Source organism: Oppia nitens, unplaced genomic scaffold (genome assembly GCF_028296485.1).
Source record: "Oppia nitens isolate AA-2021 unplaced genomic scaffold, nextdenovo-longstitch-racon4-pilon3 scaffold3_pilon_pilon_pilon, whole genome shotgun sequence".
Classification (NCBI taxonomy): Eukaryota; Metazoa; Arthropoda; class Arachnida; order Sarcoptiformes; family Oppiidae; genus Oppia; species Oppia nitens.
In genome coordinates, this window is record NW_026533221.1 from 130,507 (window position 1) to 154,989 (window position 24,483).

Below are 24,483 nucleotides of genomic sequence, written 5' to 3' on the forward strand. Positions count from 1 at the left end.
TTTATTTTATTTAATATTAAATAATTGTTGTATATTTTATAATTAATAATTTTAGGTTATTATAATTTTTTTTTAAATATATTTATAAGATAAATATAATTATGATATATTATTATTATTATTATATACAGTATGTTAACAATGAGAAAATACCTAGGTACGTCATAAGGAAAAAGTTGATTGTTAATTTTAATCAATAATTATAGACAATATTTATATTATAAAAAAACAATTAATAATAAATATAATAATAATTATAATCATAACATTTTTTTATAAAAACATTGTTAATGATTACGTCAAAAAATAAAACGAATCTAATTTACATTTATCATAATTTTCATATAGTTTTGAGTATAAATTGCAAAATCATAGAAAACAGTTTCAAATTATTTTTTTAAAATATTGAATAAAATAATTTACTGTATTTTATTAGTTAAAAATTAGTTAAAAGATGAGTTTAAACGATGATATAGTAATCAGTGGTATGAGTGGTCGGTTCCCATTATCTGATAATATCGATGAATTTGCTGACAACCTCTACAATGGTATAGATATGGTTACCGATGCCGATGACAGTGATAGTCGATGGCCTAAAGGTTATTATTATTATTAATTTATTTATTAATTAAATTATCAACATATTAATGTAAAAATGATTTCTTTTAATTAACTAAAATTTATAAACAAAAATAAAATAAACAAATCAAAAGATTTATACGGAATTAATTCAAGACAAGGAAAGGTTAGAGACTTTGACCGCTTCGATGTGTTTTTCTTCGGTATTATGCAACAAATGGCCGACGAAATTGATCCGCAATCGCGTAAACTATTGGAGACCACATACGAGGCCATTGTGGACGCCGGTGACTATTTTATTTAATTATTTTTTAATTATCATTTTATTACAAATATCAAACTATTTTTATTGTAGAAGTAATATACAGTACTATATATTTGCGATTATATAATATTTAGGTATAAATCCGAGTTCATTGCGCGGTACGAAAACCGGTGTCTATGTCGGTGTGTCGACCTATGCTATGACCGATAGCTATCCCGAAGAGGTACAGCCGGATATTCGGATGAGTAAACAGTCGGTAATGTTGCAGACAATGGGAAATATGAAGGCTCTGTACGCCAACCGGATATCCTATGTGTTTGACTTTAAGGGACCGTCGCTTATCACTGATACGGCCTGTTCGGCCAGTTTTGTGGCCTTTAATTTGGCCATAAATGACTTGAAATTAGGTATCGGATTAATACTATTAATATTAATATTATATTGTAAATACAAATATATATATATTACTATATATAACCTATAATTCATAGGCAATATTGATTACGCTGTAGTCGGAGGAACTCATATGACATTTGAGCCGTTTCTCGTCCAAAATTTACAAGAAATGAATGTTTGTTCACCGCGTGGCGTGTCGTCGGTGTTAGACCAGGAGGCAGATGGCTTTGTCAAGGGTGACGCCATTGCCTGTGTATTCCTCCAGAGACGACCCTCGGCTCGCCGTATTTATGCCTCAGTGTTGGCCAGTCGTGTCAATGTTGACGGCAAAAAAACCAAAGGCATGTTCTTTCCATCGACAGAAGCACAAGAAGAACTAATGATTATGACCTACAAAGAGGCTAATGTGGATCCATTGAAAGTCAACTATTTTGAAGCCCATTGCACGGGAACCAGAGTTAGATATTACTCATACCATACCATACATTACATAAAAATGTTTATATATATTAATACAATTAAATACAAATAGGTTGGCGATCTGCAAGAGGTTAAGGCCATCTACAATGCCTACTGTTCTGCACCTAATCGTGAGGACTACTTACCGCTTGGTGTACTCAAAAGTAATACGGGCCATACGGAAGCGGCATCGGGTGTATCGGCAATAATTAAGACATGTACTGTATTTGAAAGAGAGTGTATTCCGCCTAACATTAATTTGAAACAAATTAAAAATGAAATCAAACACTACTGTCCACCACTATATCCCAATACAAAACCATTGGCCTATAAGCCAGGTAGGTATCAAAACAAAACACACATACATAAGCTTTACATAATTAATTTACAATATTTTTATACAGCCATTGCCGGCATAAATAACTTTGGTATTGGAGGTGTCAACGGACACGTACTCATTGAATGTAATTATAAGTTGGCCGACGATAATGGCCTGGAAATAGCCGAATCCATACCGCGTATTGTAAACATCTGCGGCCGCACTGAAGCCGCTATTCAACACGTGTTTGACTTTATCGAGAAAAATCCTCACAAAATCACGCGCGACTTTTTAGCCCTTTTGATTGATACTATGAAAGTCAGTCCAAGTGTTAACTCAACCGGCTTTCCCTACAGAGGTTTGTTTAACTAATTTATAGATAATTTTAATTAAAGTAATTTATTAATATTTAAACTTAGGATCAATTATTTTGAAGAAATTAAATAAAGAAAATAACAACAAAAACATTAGATATGAATATAAAAAACAATTTTCATTATTTAAATGCAAATCCTTAAGACCTGTTTGGCTGTTGTTTCCGGGTTTGGGCGGACAATGGCCTGCAATGGCTAAGGCTTTAATGCCAATCGATATTTTCAGAAATAAAGTCGAAGAATGTCATCAAATATTACTTGAATTTAATGTCGATTTAAAACATTGGTTACTCTCTGAAGACAACACTTCCATCTCAACAATGACTGCTAAGTTCTGTACGACAACTGCTATAGAGTTGGCGTTGTTTGATGTGATTAAAGCATTGGATGTCAATATTGACGGTATTATTGGACATTCATTTGGTGAGATAGCCTGTGCTTACGCTGACGGATGTCTGACCACAAAAGAGGCAATGATTTTGTCATATTTTAGAGGAGCCGTCACTGAAAACGATAAGAAACTACCGAAAGGTTTGATGGCTGTCGTGGGTCTGTCGAGAAACGAAGCAAAGAAATTGTGTCCACAAGGAGTGTATGTGGTCTGCAATAATGCCAAAGACAGTGTTGTCGTATCTGGTAATCAATTTTAATTATAATTTATTAATAATCTTTATGCAATTAATCTGTTTGATAATTATACATAATAATAGGCAAACAACAAGAAATGGAGGAATTGATTGAAAAGATACGATCTATGGGTGTATTTGTTCGCCAATTGGACAGCAGTGGTATACCCTATCACTCGCCATATATGCATAGCTCGGTTAAGCCATTGATAGAGACAACCAGGAAATACATACCAAAACCACGGCTCAGATCCAGCCGATGGTTATCGACATCAGTGGTAAACTTAGAACAGGACAATGATAACAACGACATCTTGAAATATGCTTCTTCAGAGTATTTTGCATATAATCTGTTAAATTCCGTCTATTTTTATGATCGTTTGAAAACACTTCCGACCGATTCGATTGTCATAGAGATGGGTCCCCATTCGGTATTCGGCAAAATAGTTACCGATACTCTTCAGTCGGCCACTTATTTGTCGTTTATGAAGAAAGACTCGAACGACACTAATTTGGATCTGTTTTTGTCGGGTTTGGCCAAACTATACGAATTGGGATTAAATCCGTCTATCGATAAGCTCTATCCGCCAGTCGAATGGCCAGTGGCCAGAAATACCCAATCAATAGGATCGCTGATCCGATGGGATCATTCGAAACAATACTTTTGCAAAAAATATCCCGATTTTTATGCCCGAACCACGGCATCGGATATGAACGTTGCGGTCAACATACAGATGCCTGAAGATTGTTATTACGCCGATCACGCTGTCGACGGCAACATAATATTTCCGGCCACTGGCTATATAATGTTAGTCTGGCGCCACTTTGCCAGCTATTGTGGCAAAACCTGGGACCAGACGGCCGTTCAATTTGAAAACATACAATTCAAACGACCAGTTTTTCTGTCCGATTCGACGCCGACACGACTCAAAGTCAGATACTTTCAAAATAGTCGTAAGTTTTTATTTATATTTTAATAATAATAATAATATTTAGTGATAACTATAATAAAAACAATTATTATTAAAATAACATTTATTACAATTATTAAAATTTTATTATTAATTTTTGTTTTCAGATGATTTTATAGTTATGGAAAGTGACAGCATATGTTGTTCGGGTAAAGTTAGCCGATTGACCGATGATGGACTATACGCACAGAATCTAATCTATGAGAATGATGAGCACAGGGAACTAACCGATGAGTATAAGCTGACCAGAGACGACATCTACAAAGATTTACGTATTGTTGGCTACGATTACGGACCGGCATTCAGACGACTGAAAAGCGTTCGGACCAACAATTTTGTCGAAATACTCGGTAGTTGCGAATGGAACGGACTGTTTGTACCGTTCCTCGACTCTCTACTACAGTCGTCGGCATTTGTGTTACCGTTTCGTAAGCTAATGGTACCCGTAATGATCAGATCGCTTAAAATCGATCCGAAACTGTTTTTCGAGGCTATTGTCAAAAATCGTGTGACTGTCGATGACAATGACGACGACGCTATTGCCAACACCGGCAAAAACAAGCAAGAAGTGGCCGAAACTGTAGCCGAAGAGAAACGTACGGAACTGGATGAAGAAGAACTGGCAGTTTCTATAATACAAGAACTGGAACAGACCAATGAAATGAACGATCAGTTTTCTGAACGCTTTCATAAATACCAATCGTTGGTATCGTTTTATTTTGATTACGACTCGAAATTGTTGGTCACCTATGGTATCGAAGTCTGCGATCTCATAATGTTTCCCATTTCCCGGCGATCAGACAATCAGGATCTGGTACTCGATTACTATGAGTTTGTCGCCAATGAGGACATGGATGCCATCGAACCGTCCCATAAGCGTATGATCTCTGAATATTTAGAGGTAAATATTCAACTCATATATTGTAATAATTATAAGATACTAATTAATAATAATTAATTTAATGTATAAAATTAATTAATTAAGTAATTTTTGTATATGTTTTTTGTATAAACCTTTTTTTAACTATATATTTACTATGAAATCAAAACAGGTATGCAAAATGTTGATTGTTTTGATGAAAAAATTTGGTATTAATAATGATAATATTGTATACGATATCAACACTAATATAAACTATGAATTAATCGAAAAATATCGAAAATCATTAAATAATGAAAACTTTGTAATGTTTCGTATTTTGGATAAAATATTGACAACTATTTGCGGTGAAAATTATAGTAATAATAATAATGTTATCGATAACAACAAAAATAATATTATTGATAATAGTAGCTATGATAAGAAATTAACTGAAAATAATAGTAAAATTGTTGCAAAAATATGGGCAGAAATTAAGTCGAAACCTGAATATGATTTTATTAAAGATATCACTAATGAGATCCATACAAATGATTTGTTGGTGCGATCGTTGGTCGATATTGTCAATGAAAATTTGGTGCCACAAAAATCGGTAAAAGTTATTGAAATTAACTTAACTCAAGGATTGTTGGCCAAAGAGATTGAAGATTTGATAACAAACTATAATCTCCTTCCCATTGATGTCGACTACAAACTAATCGTCCGATCGATGGATGTATTGCTAAACGATTTATCATTACAGGACAGATATGCTGCCAGTGTTTGGCAAACAAGTGATAGTGATTTTCCAACTGATATATCAATTGGCGATTTTATTATGTTTAGAGACTCTCAGCATATATATGATGACATCAACATAGATGTCGACAAATTTATCTTAAATTTAAGCGACTATATTGTCAGCAATGGATTTTTGTTGACAATTCATAAATATATGTTTACGGATACAGAGATGATGTTAAACAATGACACAGTTAACAATAGAAAACTGTTGGACAACTCGTTTCTTGAGCAACGGATCGACCAGTTTATTACGGCTGCTAATCGAGCGGGTCTTCGGCTAATTGGCCGCAAATATGACACCATCGGTACTATGGCTCTACTGTTTCGCAAAACTGTTGGCGAACTGGTCAATGGCAACCCTGATTTACCAAAAATGATCATGGTAGATTCATTTATGTATGACAATTGGTTGCCACAAATCAGGGATAAAATAATTGAAAATAATGAAACCAATAGATCAAGTGACACGGTTTGGTTGATAGCCAATGATTCCCATAGAAACGGTATTTTAGGATTAATTAATAGTCTAAGACTTGAACCGGGAGGCAATCGTTTCAAATGTATTATCGATTACAATACTATAACCGGCAATAATGATATCAATTGTTTGGATTATTATCAAAAATACAAACATATTTTGGCCAATAGTTTGTCAGTCAATGTAATCAATAAATATGATGACAAAAATCAACCAAAAGTGGGAACTTATAGACATCTTAAGCTAAATAAAGATTACGATAAAATCATATCCAATGACTATTTCTTGAATGTCGGTCAGGGAAGAGATCTATCAAGTCTTCAATGGTTTGATTCGCGATGTTTGGTGTCGTCCGATGAAGGCGTCTATGATTTTTCAAATAACCGAATAAAACAAATACCGATCAATATATACAGTTCTGGACTAACATTTCGCGACATTATGTTTGCAACCGGTATTAATTTTGTAACTTTTAGCTTACTTATCAAATATATATTGAATTAATTAACTTTTATAAACATATATGTGTTTATTTAGGTCGTATACCGAGTGGACCGATGCTATTATTTACCGATTGTCTCATTGGTATTGAGTTTGCTGGCCGTCGGATTGACAATGGAGAGCGGATTATGGGTTTTGATATAACCCGATGTTATGCGACTAGTATTCATGGAAATGACAATTTTATAACTAAAATACCGAATCACTGGTCAATGGACGATGCGGTTACTATATTGAGCACATATAGCACCGTATGGTATGGTTTGATAGATAGGGCTCACTTAAAGAGAAGTATGTGTTTATCGTATATTGTAGTATATTGTATTTAATATATTAACTATCATAAGATATATAATATATATTTAATTATTGTTATTACTTTTTATTATTACTGATAGATGAAAGCATTTTAATACATTCCGGTACTGGAGGTGTGGGTCAGGCGGCCATAAATATATGCCAATACTATAACTGCGATATCTTTGTGACGGTTGGAACTGAAGACAAAAAACAGTTTCTTATCAAAGAATATAATATTCCTGAAAACAGAATATTCAGTTCAAGAGATATATTGTTTAAGTTAAGGATAAAACAGATGACTAAAGGAAAAGGAGTCGATTTGGTATTGAATTCATTGACCGGTGAAAAATTGGACGCCAGTTACGAGTGTCTGGCAAATAGGGGTCGGTTTGTTGAACTGGGAAAGTATGATCAAATGAAAAACAAACAGATCGGTATGTTTGACTTTTTGAGAGACATATCGTTCATTGGTGTGGCTGTCGATATGTGTCTGTTTGAGGCTCAGGATTTTACAATCAATTTCTATGATTGGATGCATAAAAACTCTTCAAATGGATGTATTAAACCAATTAATAGGACTGTATTTGGTGTTAATGAAGCGGAAAAGGCATTCAGATATATGACAACCGGTAAACACATCGGAAAAATTATTCTTAAGATTAGAGACGAAGAATCCGATAGAAATGCTGTTAAAGATATGAATCCATCCATTAGTTTGTTAGTAAAAACTAAGACATACTTTAATCCAAATAAAGTCTATATAATAACGGGTGGTTTGGGTGGTTGTGGTCTAGAATTAGTTCATTGGATGCTATATAAGGGGGCAAAAAAGTTTGTACTAAACTCACGCAATGGCATCAAAAATGATTATCAAAAATATATTTTGAAACGTTTAGAAACTTTCGGTAAAAAATACAAAATGTTTTCATCGGAAATCATAGTATCGACAGCTAATTGTCAGACAATTGACGGCACAAAACAACTTTTAGATGAATCACAACAATTGGGTAAAACAATTGGCGGTGTCTTTCATTTGACACTATTATTGAATGATCTGTTGCTGGAAAACCAAACAACTGATACATTTGGTTCAACTGTTGCCTCAAAATATAAAATATTTGATAATTTGGATCAAATGACTCGCAAATTGGACATCAATTTAGATTATTTTGTAGTATTTTCGTCGGTAGTGGCGGGCAAAGGAAACGGTGGTCAAAGTAACTATGCTTTTGGTAACTCAATGTGCGAACGATTATGTGAACAAAGATCTGCTGATGGATTAAAATCATTGGCCATACAATTTGGTCCGATCGGTGATGTGGGCGCCCTGTCTAACAAGGATCAGGTCGTCCAGATGTCTAATATGAAGAAACAGAGAATCAATTCAGTTTTTGAAGTCATGGATAGACTACTGGCCGTCGATAAACTGATTGTCACTTCATATGTAAATATTATTATTATTACTTATGTTTTACCGATATGTATAAAATATCTAAACATAAAAATATGACAATTTTTAAGCTAAAATCCGAACGAATAATACAATCGGGAAGTCGTCAGAAACGTGTGATTAAGGAGATGTGGCGGGCATTGGGTATCGATCCGGACAATACTCCCGATTATCTATCACTGGGAGAGATAGGACTCGAGTCGATGTTTGCCGTAGAACTTAAACAAGAGTTGGAACGGGAGTACAATATTAAGATGTCGTTATATCACGTCAAGAATATTACCGTCCGATTACTCAAAGAGTATGAGTCGGGTCGGGTTGAAGACTTTAATCGATACGTCCAGGAGATCAAAGTGGCCAAAACTAATCTATTAAAGTGTAAATTCATTATACCTACCAATAGGATCACCAAATTGAATGACATTACCGTTGGTCGACCCATATATTTCTTGCCGGCCATTCAGGGATCGTTCAAAGTTATCGATGATTTAGCCAAACGATTTCATAGGCCAGTTGTCGGCATCAATTGGACGCGCGATATGGATGGCATCGAATCGGTCAATGAATTGACCAAATATTTTATAGATCTATTGAATACTATACACAACAACAACAATGATTCGTATGATATCGTCGGCTACTTTGACTGTGCATTCATTGCCACTAAAATWGTCCGCAARACTCGTGGTGTCAAACGWGCCGTTATTATTGATATACTATCGGAAACWCAGTTCAATGAGGACGCGGTTACCGATGAATATCTATTGGAATTTATCTTTGATTTCATGACCAGTAATATACCGAAAATATTTAAGGATAAGATATCTCGTGATATGAAATCCGAGCCAAATATTGAGTCACGTCTTAGACGCGGATGCAATGARATCCGTGAGTTTGGCGGCAACGGTCTGATGGCCACCGATTTGGAAGAARTTCTTCGTAATTCATTGAAACGGACAAAAATGTTGGCCACTTATAGATCGCTGAAAATAAAGAAATTGTTGACAAAACAGCAAATGAAATCCAAGAATCTGATGGATAAATGGGCTAATAATAGGCAAAAGCTAACAATAATCAAACCGTTTGAGTTCAACAATATTGATGACGAAGAAGTATTTGTCAATAAAACAAATCAGTTATACTTTTTGCCAACAAATCCGGTAAACTATTAATACATTTTTTTAAAAATTATTATATTATCTATTTTTTTAGTTACTTTCTTATAGTTGTTTTTACAGTTATATTATACTGTACTTGTATTTAGTGTACAGTATTTAGCCTACAATTTACTATTGTTTTAATCTATATTTTCATCCGTCTATTATCCAAATTGTTTAATGGAAACTAATTGAATTAATTAATTTGATTTTAATTGATTACTTTATGTTAAACTTTATGTTTAATTTATTTTATAGATCTTTTTTTTAAAAATATTTTTTTCTCACAAAATTATTAGGAAACAAATGATTTGATGTTTAATTTAATTAAAGTCGACGAACACTCCCTAACATTTGCATCGGAAAAAATTGGCGATAAATTAATTGATTTATTAGATTATCAATAAATTTATTGTCAATAAAAAAAATTACAAATATTATTCTTACATTTATATTTTGTTTTATGTTTTTATAAAAATATTAAACATATTATTGTATTAATAAAAAAAAATTTAATATAATAAGATTTAAATGTTAATTATTTTCTGTTACTATATTACACACATATAAAGTATAGTCACTATACTATACTATAGTGTATAAACGTAATACTCTATGTACTACAGTATAAATATGAAAAATAAAAATTATATAAGAAAATACATTTTACTAATTAAAATATTTGAATTATTTTTTTTAATAATAAAAATAATAATAATAAATTTTCTATAAATTACTTAATTACAAAAAAAATAATAATTAACTACTGGTAATATATATATATATATATATATCTATGCAATTAAATATATTTACTACTAATATAATTACTAGTAGTAATTTACTACTACTAATAATAATTTTTGTTAATTACATTGAAATCGTCTATTATATTCATAAATAACTTTAGTTAAAAAAAATTTTCGACTTTCGACTTTATCGATAAAGTCGAATATAAAAAAAATATCACTTGATTTGATGATTTCTGGATCAATAGATTACACAAATAATACATAATTAATTGAAATAAATCATATATTTTATTTACTAGTACTGTACCTAAATAATCATATAATAAAATATTTTATTTATATATATATAACTAATTATTATCGATAACTATTTTAATTAATTTTTAATTAATTTATTTAATTATATGTAAATATGTATATCATTGACAATAATTTTAAAAAATTTATTAATAATCTTAAATGATATGATATGAATATATTAACTAAATTATCCTAATATTATAATCTATTATTATTATTATTATTATTTATATAAAGTTTGTCGGATTTGATGCCTCTATTGAAAGCCAGTTCCCAATTGTTATGATCTTTCATTTCGAGTAATATCTTAAAACACGACAGAAAACTTTGTGTCCGTTTGACTCCCGGATTCAATTTGACAAACATATGTATCGGTAGCTTATAATGTTGTAGACCTTCCCGTTCGGCTTTCCATTTGGTCAGCGGTAGACTACATGTCTTGCCGACCAATGAACCCAATATGTAGATAGCGTTCGGATCAAATTCGGTCAGTACTTGTCGGGCATCGGGTGTCAAATAAATCAGTTGTTCCTTAGGAAACATATCTAAATAGTTGTTTTCGGTAACATTTACATAGTATTTGTTGAGATCACTGTCCAGCGGACGCATATATTTCATCCATTTTCGATAGACACGACCGTCGGGACGACAGTTACAAAAGTACAGATCAAACGGTTCGGTTGTCGGCGACGGCGGCAAACGATTTGTATGATAAATGCCGGCCAATTGTCGGCCAACGCTTTCGGTTTCGTAGTCTTGCATTTCCGTATCAAACGAACAATCGATGACCAGTTTTTGGCCGTAAAGTGTGGCCGTTCGTAATCTATTGAACGAGTATTGTTTAGCCGATTGATTGAAATATCTGGTGAACAGTGTGTTCCTCCAGAAGCCGTATTGCAGACGATTTTCGCTATCAAAACAACCGATCTGTCGAAAGTCGGCCATCGCTGCCAACTCTTTGGCCTTACGATCGGATCGGTTGGCCTCGTGTTCCCTACGCTGTCGCCAACAATCAAATTCATGGACAAACATATAATCTAAGTGTTGTTTTCGGCGATAAAATTCGCCGATATTTCCCAACATATACTTCATATCCTTAACGGTAACCGTTTCCGGACAATATCTCGACCTAATTAGCGACGAATTAAAATAGTCGACAATTTCGCGAACCGCCGCTGCCGTGTCTTCCTCGGTGATCACCGCCTCCGAGTCTCCTCCGCCGCTGTCGGCTATCAAATCCCTATACATATCGACTGTTAACCTCTGGATTGGCTGTTTGCTCAGCCGATCGTCTCTTTCGGCCATAAATTTGTTCATCAAATCGGGATATCGGCGACATTTGTTCGGCCAATTCACTGGACTATTCGTTGGCCATAAATATCTCTTCCATTTGCGTACGAATCGGTTGTTGTACTTTAGCTGACGATATACGGTGTCCACTAGTCGTGACAATCGTTTCACTACCACTACTACTACGGCTGCAGACATCACCCGATAATCGGTTCCCAAAAAAAACACTTTCAGTCAATCATTTAATTCACAAAAAAAACATTTTTTGATTTTTGTTTTGTTTATGTGTTTTGTGTTTAAATATTTTATTTTTTGTGTTCAATAATAAAAACACATGTGTTTTGTATATTGCATTCAATAACAACAACAAAAAACTGTTCGATTATATTCAAAACCAAAACAATAATGACTACCCATTAATACAGTAATACTAATCGACTATATTCAAAACCAAAACAATAATGACTACCCATTAATACAGTAATACTAATCGACTATATTCAAAACCAAAATACAGTATTGGATATTTAAAAAAAAAAAATTATTATAGATGTGTCAGCTTTTAAGTTTAGGCATTAATACAATGATATTATTATTATAATGTATAAATGCATTATGTAATCAATAAATAGGCAAAAAACAACAAATTTTTCCCATTTTTTCAACAATTGTTTTTTTTAATAAAAAACTAATTTTATAATTAGTATTTTTTTATTTATAAATATATTCTATTTATTTATAGTAATAACACTTTTAAAAAATACCAATTATAATATTATTGAATTAATGCTTAAACTTATAGCTGAGAGATCTATAATATTTTTTTTTAAAATTATCCAATATTTTGGTTTTGAATATATTCTGACAGTTTTAATGTTACAGATATGCGCGCAATATTAGTGTTTAATGCTTAGAGGGGCCGAGTTTTTACAAAACATAGACTATAGGTTACATAGTTATTATACACACTATTTTATTTGTACATATATATATATATATATATTAAGTGTAATCTATGATATTTGCTTGTGGTGTGTATACTATTGTTTTGGTTTTGTTAATAATCGGACAGTTTTTTTTGCATTTATTTTACCAAATAGAAAAACATACTTTCACTGCATAGGCCATTCATAGATTTTTCAATAACATATACAATGCTAATTAATTTGATATATATATACTATATATACTTCTGACTGTCTATTTAAAAAATATAGCATCAAATTATCATGAAATTGGTACTACCTTGATAAATCATAATCAAATAGAATCGTATGATTACTACAGTCCTGTTGAAAAATCGATGGACAATAAAAAAAAAGACATGACTACCCCTCCAGGATTCGAACTCGAATGTCTAAATTCGATAAATAATTTTCGATCTAAACATTATTGGCCACATTATTGAAACTTGATAATAATGATCGAATAATGTTATTAATTTATATTTTGAAGCAATGTTTAATTGTGTAAAATTTTTATCATTACTATATACTATATGTTTATGTGTTAATGTAATATGTAATTAATAATCAAGAATTGTCTAATAAATTTTTAATTTTTATTAATTAAAAAAATATGATTATTAGTAAATATATTTAATTGCATACATATACTGTATATATATATATATATATATATATATATATATATATATATATATATATATATATATATATATATATATATATATATATATATATTAGTAGTAGTTAATTATTATTTATTTTTTGTAATTAAGTAATTTATAGAAAATTTAAATAATAACTTTTATTATTTTATAAAAAATAATTCAAATATTTTAATTAGTAAAATGTATTTTCTTATATAATTATTATTTTTCATATTTATACAGTAGTACATAGAGTATTACGTTTATACACTATAGTTTATATTTGTGTAATATAGTAATATAAAATAATTAACATTTAAATCTTATTATATTAAATTTTTTTTATTAATACAATAATATGTTTAATATTTTTTTTTAAAGACATAAAACAAAATATAAATGTTAGAATAATATTTGTAATTTATTTTATTGAGAATAAATTTATTGATAATCTAATAAATCAATTAATTTATCGCCAATTTTTTCCGATGCAAATGTTAGGGAGTGTTCGTCGACTTTAATTAAATCAAACGTCAAATCATTTGTTTCCTAATATTTTTTAGAGAAAAAATATATCTTTCAAAAAATGATATATAAAATAAATTAAGCATAAATTTTAACATAAAGTAATCAATTAAATTCAAATTAATTAATTCAAATTAGTTTCCATTAAAAGTAGACAATTTGGATAATAGATCGATGAAAATATAGATTAAAACAATAGTAAATTGTAGACTAAATACTGTACACTAAATACAAGTATAATAATAAAAAACAACTGTAAGAAACTAATTAAAATAATAGTCAATATAATAATAATAATAATAATAATAATAATAATAATAATAATAATAATAATAATAATAATAATAATAATAATAATAATAATAATAATAATAATAATAATAATAATAATAATAATAATAATAATAATAATAATAATAATAATAATAATAATAATAATAATAATAATAATAATAATAATAATAATAATAATAATAATAATAATAATAATAATAATAATAATAATAATAATAATAATAATAATAATAATAATAATAATAATAATAATAATTCAATTCAATTAGTTTCCATTAAACAATTTGGATAATAGACGGATGAAAATATAGATTAAAACAATAGTAAATTGTAGGCTAAATACTGTACACTAAATACAAGTACAGTATAATAAAAACAACTGTAAGAAAGTAACTAAAAAAAATAGATAATATTATAATATAATAAAAAAAATGTATTAATTGTTTACCGGATTTGTTGGCAAAAAGTATAACTGATTTGTTTTATTGACAAATACTTCTTCGTCATCAATATTGTTGAACTCAAACGGTTTGATTATTGTTAGCTTTTGCCTATTATTAGCCCATTTATCCATCAGATTCTTGGATTTGATTTGTTGTTTTGTAATCAATTTCTTTATTTTCAGCGATCTATAAGTGGCCAACATTTTTGTCCGTTTCAATGAATTACGAAGAATTTCTTCCAAATCGGTGGCCATCAGACCGTTGCCGCCAAACTCACGGATCTCATTGCATCCGCGTCTAAGACGTGACTCAATATTTGGCTCGGATTTCATATCACGAGATATCTTATCCTTAAATATTTTCGGTATATTACTGGTCATGAAATCAAAGATAAATTCCAATAGAAATTCATCGGTAACCGCGTCCTCATTGAACTGTGTTTCCGATAGTATATCAATAATAACGGCTCGTTTGACACCACGAGTCTTGCGGACTATTTTAGTGGCAATGAATGCACAGTCAAAGTAGCCGACGATATCATACGAATCATTGTTGTTGTTGTGTATAGTATTCAATAGATCTATAAAATATTTGGTCAATTCATTGACCGATTCGATGCCATCCATATCGCGCGTCCAATTGATGCCGACAACTGGCCTATGAAATCGTTTGGCTAAATCATCGATAACTTTGAACGATCCCTGAATGGCCGGCAAGAAATATATGGGTCGACCAACGGTAATGTCATTCAATTTGGTGATCCTATTGGTAGGTATAATGAATTTACACTTCAATAGATTAGTTTTGGCCACTTTGATCTCCTGGACGTATCGATTAAAGTCTTCAACCCGACCCGACTCATACTCTTTAAGTAATCGGACGGTAATATTCTTGACGTGATATAACGACATCTTAATATTGTACTCCCGTTCCAACTCTTGTTTAAGTTCTACGGCAAACATCGACTCGAGTCCTATCTCTCCCAGTGATAGATAATCGGGAGTATTGTCCGGATCGATACCCAATGCCCGCCACATCTCCTTAATCACACGTTTCTGACGACTTCCCGATTGGATTATTCGTTCAGATTTTAGCTTTAAAATTGTCATTTTTTAGATATTATATACATATCGGTAAAACATAAAACATAAGTAATAATAATAATATTTACATAAGAAGTGACAATCAGCTTATCGACGGCCAGTAGTCTATCCATGACTTCAAAGACCGAATTGATTCTCTGTTTCTTCATATTAGACATCTGGACGACCTGATCCTTGTTAGACAGGGCGCCCACATCACCGATCGGACCAAATTGTATGGCCAGTGCTTTCAATCCGTCATCAGATCTTAATTCACATAATCGTTCGCACATTGAGTTACCAAAAGCATAATTACTTTGACCGCCGTTTCCTTTGCCCGCAATTACCGACGAAAATACAACAAAATAATCTAATTTGATGTCCAATTTGCGAATCATTTGATCCAAATTAGCAAATATTGTATATTTTGAGGCAACAGTTTCACTAAATGTATCAGTTGTTTGGTTTTCCAGCAACAGATCATTCAATAATAGTGTCAAATGAAAGACACCGCCAATTGTTTTACCCAATTGTTGTGATTCACCTAAAAGTTGTTTTGTGCCGTCAATTGTCAAACAATTAGCAGTGGATACTATGATTTCCGATGAAAACATTTTGTATTTTTTACCGAAAGTTTCTAAACGTTTCAAAATATATTTTTGATAATCATTTTTAATGCCATTTCGTGAGTTTAGTACAAACTTTTTTGCCCCCTTATATAGCATCCAATGAACTAATTCTAGACCACAACCACCCAAACCTCCCGTTATTATATAAACTTTGTTTGGATTAAAATATGTTTTAGTTTTTACTAACAAACCAATGGATGGATTCATATTTTTAACAGCATTTCTATCGGATTCTTCGTCTCTAATCTTAAGAATAATTTTTCCGATGTGTTTACCGGTTGTCATATATCTGAATGCCTTTTCCGCTTCGTTAACATCAAATACAGTCCTATTAATTGGTTTAATACATCCATTTGAAGAGTTTTTATGCATCCAATCAAAGAAATTGATGGTAAAATCCTGAGCCTCAAACAGACACATATCGACAGCCACACCAATGAACGATATGTCTCTCAAAAAGTCAAACATACCGATCTGTTTGTTTTGCATTTGATCATATTTTCCCAGTTCAACAAACCGACCCCTATTTGCCAGACACTCGTAACTGGCGTCCAATTTTTCACCGGTCAATGAATTCAATACCAAATCGACTCCTTTTCCTTTAGTCAACTGTTTTATCCTTAACTTAAACAATATATCTTTTGAACTGAATATTCTGTTTTCAGGAATATTATATTCTTTGATAAGAAACTGTTTTTTGTCTTCAGTTCCAACCGTCACAAAGATATCGCAGTTATAGTATTGGCATATATTTATGGCCGCCTGACCCACACCTCCAGCACCCGAATGTATTAAAATGCTTTCATCTATAAGTAATAATAATAAGTAATAACAAATTTTTCTACCATTTAACTATTAAATATAATAATTAATATATTAAATACTACGATATATGATAAACACATACTTCTCTTTAAGTGAGCTCTATCTATCAAACCATACCATACGGTGCTATATGTGCTCAATATAGTGACCGCATCGTCCATTGACCAGTGATTCGGTATATTAGTTATAAAATTGTCATTTCCTTGAATACTAGTCGCATAACATCGGGTTATATCAAAGCCCATAACCCGTTCTCCAGTGTCAGTACGACGGCCCGCAAACTCAATACCAATGAGACAATCGATAAATAATAGCATCGGTCCACTCGGTATACGACCTAAACAAACACATATATGTTTATTAAATTTAATTCATTCAATATATATACATGTATATGATAAGTGAGCTAAAAGTGAAAAAATTGCATTAAATACCGGTTGCAAACATAATGTCGTGAAATGTAAGTCCGGAACTGTATATTTTGATCGGTATTTGTTTTATTAGGTTATTTGAAAAATCATAGACGACTTCATCGGACGGCACCAAACATCGCGAATCAAACCATTGAAGACTTGACAGATCTCTTCCCTGACCGACATTCAAGAAGTAGTCATCGGATTTGATTTTATCGTAATCTTTGTTTAGCTTAAGATGTCTATAAGTTCCCACTTTTGGCTTATGTTTGCCATCATCTTTGTTGATGACATTGACAGCCAAACCATTGGCCAAAATATGTTTGTATTTTGCCTGAAATTCTACATAATTGATATCATTGCCGGTTATAATATTATTATTGTCACTAATATTGTAATCGATAATACATTTGAAACGATTGCCTCCCGGTTCCAGTCTTAGACTATTAATTAATCCTAAAATACCGTTTCTTTGGGAATCATTAGCTATCAACCAAACTGTATCACTTGATCTATCGGTTTCATTATTTTCAATTATTTTATCTCTGATTTGTGGCAACCAATTGTCATACATAAATGAATCGACCATGATCAATTTTGGTAAATCAGGTTTGCCATTGACCAGTTCGCTAACCGTTTTGCGATACAGTAGAGCCATAGTACCGATTGTGTCGTATTTGCGGCCAATTAGCCGAAGACCCGCTCGATTAGCAGCCGTAATAAACTGGTCGATACGTTGCTCCAGAAACGAGTTGTCCAACAGTTTTCTGCCGTTAACTGTGCCGTTGTTGACGATGTTGTTTAACATTAGCTCTGTATCCGTAAACCTATATCTATGAATTGTCAACAAAAATCCATTGCTGACAATATAGTCGCTTAAATTTATGATAAGTTTGTCGACATCTATGTTGTTGTCATCGTAGATATGATGAGAGTCTCTCAACACAATAAAATCGCCAATTGATATATCAGTGGGAAAATAACTATCACTTATCTGCCAAACACTGGCAGCATATCTATCCTGTAATGATAAATCGTTTGGCAATACATCCATCGATCGGACAATTAGTTTGTAGTCGACATCAATGGGTAGGAGATTATAGTTTGTTATCAAATTTTCAATCTCTTTGGCCAACAATCCTTGAGTTAAGTTAATTTCAATAACTTTTACCGATTTTTGTGGCACCAGATTTTCATTGACAATATCGACCAACGATCGTAACAACAAATCATTTGTATGGATCTCATTAGTGATGTCTTTAACAAAATCATATTCAGGTTCTGACTTAATTTCTGACCATATTTTTGCAACAATTTTACTATTATTTTCATTTAATTTCATATCATAAGTACTATTATCAATAATATTATTTTTGTTGCTATCGATAACATTATTATTATTACTATAATTTTGACCGCAAATAGTTGTCAATATTTTATCCAAAATACGAAACATTACAAAGTTTTCATTATTTAATGATTTTCTATATTTTTCTATTAATTCATAGTTTATATTAGTGTTGATATCGTATACAATATTATTATTATTATTAACACCGAATTTTTTCATCAAAACAATCAACATTTTGCATACCTGTTTTGATTTCATAGTAAATATATAGTTAAAAAAAAGTTTATACCATAATATATTTAAAAATTACTTAATTAATTAACTCTATACATTAAATTAATTATTATTAATTAGTATATAATTATTATTACAATATATGAGTTGAATAATTACCTCTAAATATTCAGAAATCATGCGCTTATGGGACGGTTCGATGGCATCCATGTCCTCATTGGAGAGAAACTCATAGGAATCGAGTACCAGATCCTGATTGTCTGATCGGCGAGAAATGGGAAACATTATGAGATCGCAGATTTCGATACCATAGGTGACCAACAATTTCGAGTCGTAATCAAAATAAAACGATACCAACGATTGGTATTTATGAAAGCGTTCAGAAAACTGATCGTTCATTTCATTGGTCTGTTCCAGATCTTGTAATATAGAAACGGCCAGTTCTTCTTCATCCAGTTCCGTACGTTTCCCTTCGGCTACAGTTTCGGCCACTTCTTGTTTGTTTTTGTCTGTGTTGGCAATGGCCTCGCCGTCATTGTCATCGACGGTCATACGATTTTTGACGATAGCCTCGAAAAACAATTTCGGATCGATTTTAAGCGATTTGATCATTACGGGTACCATTAGCTTACGAAACGGTAACACAAATGCCGACGACTGTAGTAGAGAGTCGAGGAACGGTACAAACAGTCCGTTCCATTCGCAACTACCGAGTATTTCGTCAAAATTGTTGGTCCGAACATTTTTCAGACGTCTGAATGCCGGTCCGTAATCGTAGCCAACAATACGTAAATCTTTGTAGATGTCATCTCTGGACAAACTATACTCACCGGTTAGCTCCCGGTGCTCGTCATTCTCATAGATTAGATTCTGTGCGTATAGTCCATCATCGGTCAATCGGCTAACTTTACCCGAACAACAAATGTTGTCACTTTCCATTATCACAAAATCATCTGAAAACAAAAATTAATAATATTATTATAATATTAGTAATAAATTTTATTTTAAGAATAATTATCACTAAATATTATAATTATTAAAAAATAAATAAAAACTTTAAGAATAATTTTAAGAATAATTGTTTTTTATTATAGTTATAAATAATAACTTACGACTATTTTGAAAGTATCTGACTTTGAGTCGCGTCGGCGACGAATCGGACAGAAAAACTGGTCGTTTGAATTGAATATTTTCAAAGTGAACGGCCGTCTGGTCCCAGATTTTGCCGCAATAGCTGGCAAAGTGTCGCCAGACTAACATTATATAGCCGGTGGCCGGAAATATTATGTTGCCGTCGACAGCGTGATCGGCGTAATAACAATCTTCAGGCATCTGTATGTTGACCGCAACGTTCATATCCGATGACGTGGTTCGGGAATAAAAGTCGGGATATTTTTTGCAAAAGTATTGTTGTGAATGATCCCACCGGATCAGCGACCCTATTGATTGGGTATTTCTGGCCACTGGCCATTCGATCGTCGGATATAGCTTATCGATAGACGGATTTAATCCCAATTCGTATAGTTTTGCCAAACCCGACAAAAACAGATCCAAATTAGTGTCGTTCGAGTCCTTCTTCATAAACGACAAATAAGTGGACGACTGAAGAGTATCGGTAACTATTTTGCCGAATACCGAATGCGGACCCATCTCTATGATAATCGAATCGGTCGGAAGTGTTTTCAGACGATCATAAAAACGGACGGCATTTAACAGATTATATCCAAAATACTCTGAAGAAGCATATTTCAAGATATCATTGATGTCATTGTCCTGTTGTTCTAAGTTTACCACTGATGTCGATAACCATCGGCTGGATCTCAGTCGTGGTTTTTCTATGTATTTTTTGGTTTTCTCAATCATTGGCTTAACCGAGCTCTGCATATATGGTGAGTGATAGGGTATACCACTGCTGTCTAATTGGCGAACAAATACACCCATAGATCGTATCTTTTCAATCAATTCCTTCATTTCTTGTTGTTTGCCTATTATTATAATAATATTATTATTTGTAAATTTTTAATATAAGTGTTATTAAAATTGATTACCAGACACTACAACACTGTCTTTAGCATTATTACAGACCACATACACTCCTTGTGGACATAATATTTTTGCTTCGTTTCTCGACAGACCCACGACAGCCATCAAACCTTTCGGTAGTTTCTTATCGTTTTCAGTGACGGCTCCTCTAAAATATGACAAAATCATCGCCTCTTTTGTGGTCAGACATCCGTCAGCGTAAGCACAGGCTATCTCACCAAATGAATGTCCAATAATACCGTCGACAGTGACATCCAATGCTTTAATCACATCAAACAACGCCAACTCTATAGCAGTTGTCGTACAGAACTTAGCAGTCATTGTTGAGATGGAAGTGTTGTCTTCAGAGAGTAACCAATGTTTTAAATCGATATTAAATTCAAGTAATATTTGATGACATTCTTCGACTTTATTTCTGAAAATATCGATTGGCATTAAAGCCTTAGCCATTGCAGGCCATTGTCCGCCCAAACCCGGAAACAACAGCCAAACAGGTCTTAAGGATTTGCATTTAAATAATGAAAATTGTTTTTTATATTCATATCTAATGTTTTTGTTGTTATTATCTTTACTTAATTTCTTCAAAATAATTGATCCTAAGTTTAAATATTTAATATTATTTAATTAATAAAATTAAAATTATCAATAAATTAGTTAAATAAACCTCTGTAGGGAAATCCGGCTGAATTAACACTGGGACTGACTTTCATAGTATCAGTCAAAAGGGCTAAAAAGTCGCGCGTGATTTTGTGAGGATTTTTCTCGATAAAGTCAAACACGTGTTGAATGGCGGCTTCAGTGCGGCCGCAGATGTTTACAATACGCGGTATGGATTCGGCTATTTCCAGGCCATTATCGTCGGCCAACTTATAATTACATTCAATGAGTACGTGTCCGTTAACACCTCCAATGCCAAAGTTATTTATGCCTGCAATGGCTGTATAAAAATATTGTAAATTAATTATGTAAAGCTTATGTATGTGTGTTTTGTTTTGATACCTACCTGGCTTATAGGCCAATGGTTTGGTATTGGGATACAGTGGTGGACAGTAGTTTTTGATTTCATTTTTAATTTGTTTCAAATTAATGTTAGGCGGAATACACTCTCTTTCAAATACAGTACATGTCTTAATTATTGCCGATACACCCGATGCCGCTTCTGTATGGCCCGTATTACTTTTGAGTACACCAAGCGGTAAGTAGTCCTCACGATTAGGTGCAGAACAGTAGGCATTGTAGATGGCCTTAACCTCTTGCAGATCGCCAACCTATTTGTATTTAATTGTATTAATATATATATAAACTTTTTTATGTAATGTAAAGTATATGGTATGGCATGAGTATAACAATCTTACTCTGGTTCCCGTGCAATGGGCTTCAAAATAGTTGACTTTCAATGGATCCACATTAGCCTCTTTGTAGGTCATAATCATCAGTTCTTCTTGTGCTTCTGTCGATGGAAAGAACATGCCTTTGGTTTTTTTGCCGTCAACATTGACACGACTGGCCAAAACTGAGGCATAGATACGGCGAGCCTCGGGTCGTCTCTGGAGGAATAGACAGGCAATGGCGTCACCCTTGACAAAGCCATCTGCCTCCTGGTCTAACACCGACGATACGCCACGCGGTGAACAAACATTCATTTCTTGTAAATTTTGGACGAGAAACGGCTCAAATGTCATTTGAGTTCCTCCGACTACAGCGTAATCAATATTGCCTATGAATTATAGGTTATATATAGTAATACTCTATATATTTGTATTATATGTTTACATTTAGAGTATAATATTAATAGTATTAATCCGATACCTAATTTTAAGTCATTTATGGCCAAATTAAAGGCCACAAAACTGGCCGAACAGGCCGTATCTGTGATAAGCGACGGTCCCTTAAAGTCAAACACATAGGATATACGGTTGGCGTACATAGCCTTCATATTTCCCATTGTCTGCAACATTACCGACTGTTTACTCATCCTAATGTCCGGCTGTACCTCTTCGGGATAGCTATCGGTCATAGCATAGGTCGACACACCGACATAAACACCGGTTTTCGTGCCGCGCAATAAACTCGGATTTATACCTAAATATTATATTATCGCAAATATAAAGTAATGTATATTACTTATACAATACAAATAGTTTGATATTTGTAATAATATGATAATTAAAAAATAATTAAATAAAATAGTTTAGTCACCGGCGTCCACAATGGCCTCGTATGTGGTCTCCAATAGTTTACGCGATTGCGGATCAATTTCGTCGGCCATTTGTTGCATAATACCGAAGAAAAACACATCGAAGCGGTCAAAGTCTCTAACCTTTCCTTGTCTTGAACTAATTCCGTATAAATCTTTTGATTTGTTTGTTTTATTTTTATTTATAAATTTTAGTTAATTAAAAAAATCATTTTTACATTAATATGTAGATAATTTAATTAATAAATCAATAATTCATAATAATAACCTTTAGGCCATCGACCATCACCGTCATCGGCATCGGTAACCATATCTATACCATTGTATAGGTTGTCAGCAAATTCATCGATATTATCAGATAATGGGAACCGACCACTCATACCACTGATTACTATATCATCGTTGTTTAAACTCATCTTTTAATTTGTTGTGTTATAGTTTTAATAATATAAAGCAAACAAATTATATGTGTATTTGAATTTTTTTTTAAAACAAAATATAGTAAATTGTTTCAATTCAATAGTTAAGTTAAATTTTTGTTTTTTGTTTGAATAAATGATTTGAAACTGTTTTCTATGATTTGCCAATTTATACTCCAAAAAAAACTATAGGAAAATTATCATAAATGTTAAATTGTAAATTTGTTTTTTTTGACAGTTAACATAATACTTATAATTTTTTTTTTTTTAAAAAAAAAGGTTATCATTATTATTATTATATTTATTGTCAATTATTATTAATTGCCTATTTAATATAAATATTATCTATAATTATCGATTAATGTTAACAATTAACTCATTACTTATGACGCAAATTGTACTAGGTGCATTTTCTATTATTAGCATACAATATACTATATACTATATAATAATAATAATAATAAAGATTTATCATGAAATATATTTTTTTTTAAAAAATTATAATAATAAAGATATTAATTATAAAATATACTACA

The 24,483-nt window shown here is 32.0% G+C and overlaps 5 protein-coding genes across 5 annotated transcripts; 3 read left to right on the forward strand and 2 right to left on the reverse strand.

Annotated features, from left to right (window-relative positions):
• The first annotated feature begins 434 nt into the window (after positions 1-434).
• LOC128958887 (fatty acid synthase-like) lies at positions 435-2,390 on the forward strand. Its single transcript, XM_054304847.1, has 6 exons — positions 435-599; positions 714-866; positions 979-1,251; positions 1,336-1,697; positions 1,773-2,037; positions 2,104-2,390. The coding sequence occupies exons 1-6, from the start codon at positions 455-457 to the stop codon at positions 2,388-2,390; spliced, it is 1,485 nt and encodes a 494-aa protein (XP_054160822.1). The 5' UTR covers positions 435-454.
• A 173-nt stretch (positions 2,391-2,563) lies between these two features.
• On the forward strand, positions 2,564-5,300 carry LOC128958888 (fatty acid synthase-like). Its single transcript, XM_054304848.1, has 5 exons — positions 2,564-3,028; positions 3,103-3,972; positions 4,097-4,890; positions 5,042-5,228; positions 5,281-5,300. Exons 1-5 carry the CDS (start codon positions 2,584-2,586, stop codon positions 5,298-5,300), a joined length of 2,316 nt encoding a protein of 771 aa, XP_054160823.1. The 5' UTR covers positions 2,564-2,583.
• Positions 5,301-5,395: 95 nt separating this feature from the next.
• Positions 5,396-9,553, forward strand: LOC128958890 (fatty acid synthase-like). Its single transcript, XM_054304850.1, has 4 exons — positions 5,396-6,584; positions 6,668-6,922; positions 7,030-8,375; positions 8,453-9,553. The coding sequence occupies exons 1-4, from the start codon at positions 5,579-5,581 to the stop codon at positions 9,551-9,553; spliced, it is 3,708 nt and encodes a 1,235-aa protein (XP_054160825.1). The 5' UTR covers positions 5,396-5,578.
• A 312-nt stretch (positions 9,554-9,865) lies between these two features.
• LOC128958891 (mitochondrial ribonuclease P protein 1 homolog) lies at positions 9,866-12,245 on the reverse strand. The gene is made up of 2 exons (XM_054304851.1): positions 10,845-12,245; positions 9,866-9,885 (listed from the first exon to the last, which is right to left on the reverse strand). The coding sequence occupies exons 1-2, from the start codon at positions 12,076-12,078 to the stop codon at positions 9,866-9,868; spliced, it is 1,254 nt and encodes a 417-aa protein (XP_054160826.1). The 5' UTR covers positions 12,079-12,245.
• A 65-nt stretch (positions 12,246-12,310) lies between these two features.
• LOC128958893 (fatty acid synthase-like) lies at positions 12,311-23,944 on the reverse strand. The gene is made up of 16 exons (XM_054304852.1): positions 23,797-23,944; positions 23,531-23,683; positions 23,141-23,413; positions 22,687-23,048; positions 22,335-22,599; positions 21,996-22,268; positions 21,904-21,910; positions 21,337-21,827; positions 20,401-21,273; positions 19,448-20,241; positions 17,725-18,988; positions 17,373-17,627; positions 15,926-17,271; positions 14,760-15,848; positions 13,969-14,041; positions 12,311-12,318 (listed from the first exon to the last, which is right to left on the reverse strand). The coding sequence occupies exons 1-16, from the start codon at positions 23,942-23,944 to the stop codon at positions 12,311-12,313; spliced, it is 7,674 nt and encodes a 2,557-aa protein (XP_054160827.1).
• Positions 23,945-24,483: the final 539 nt, after the last annotated feature.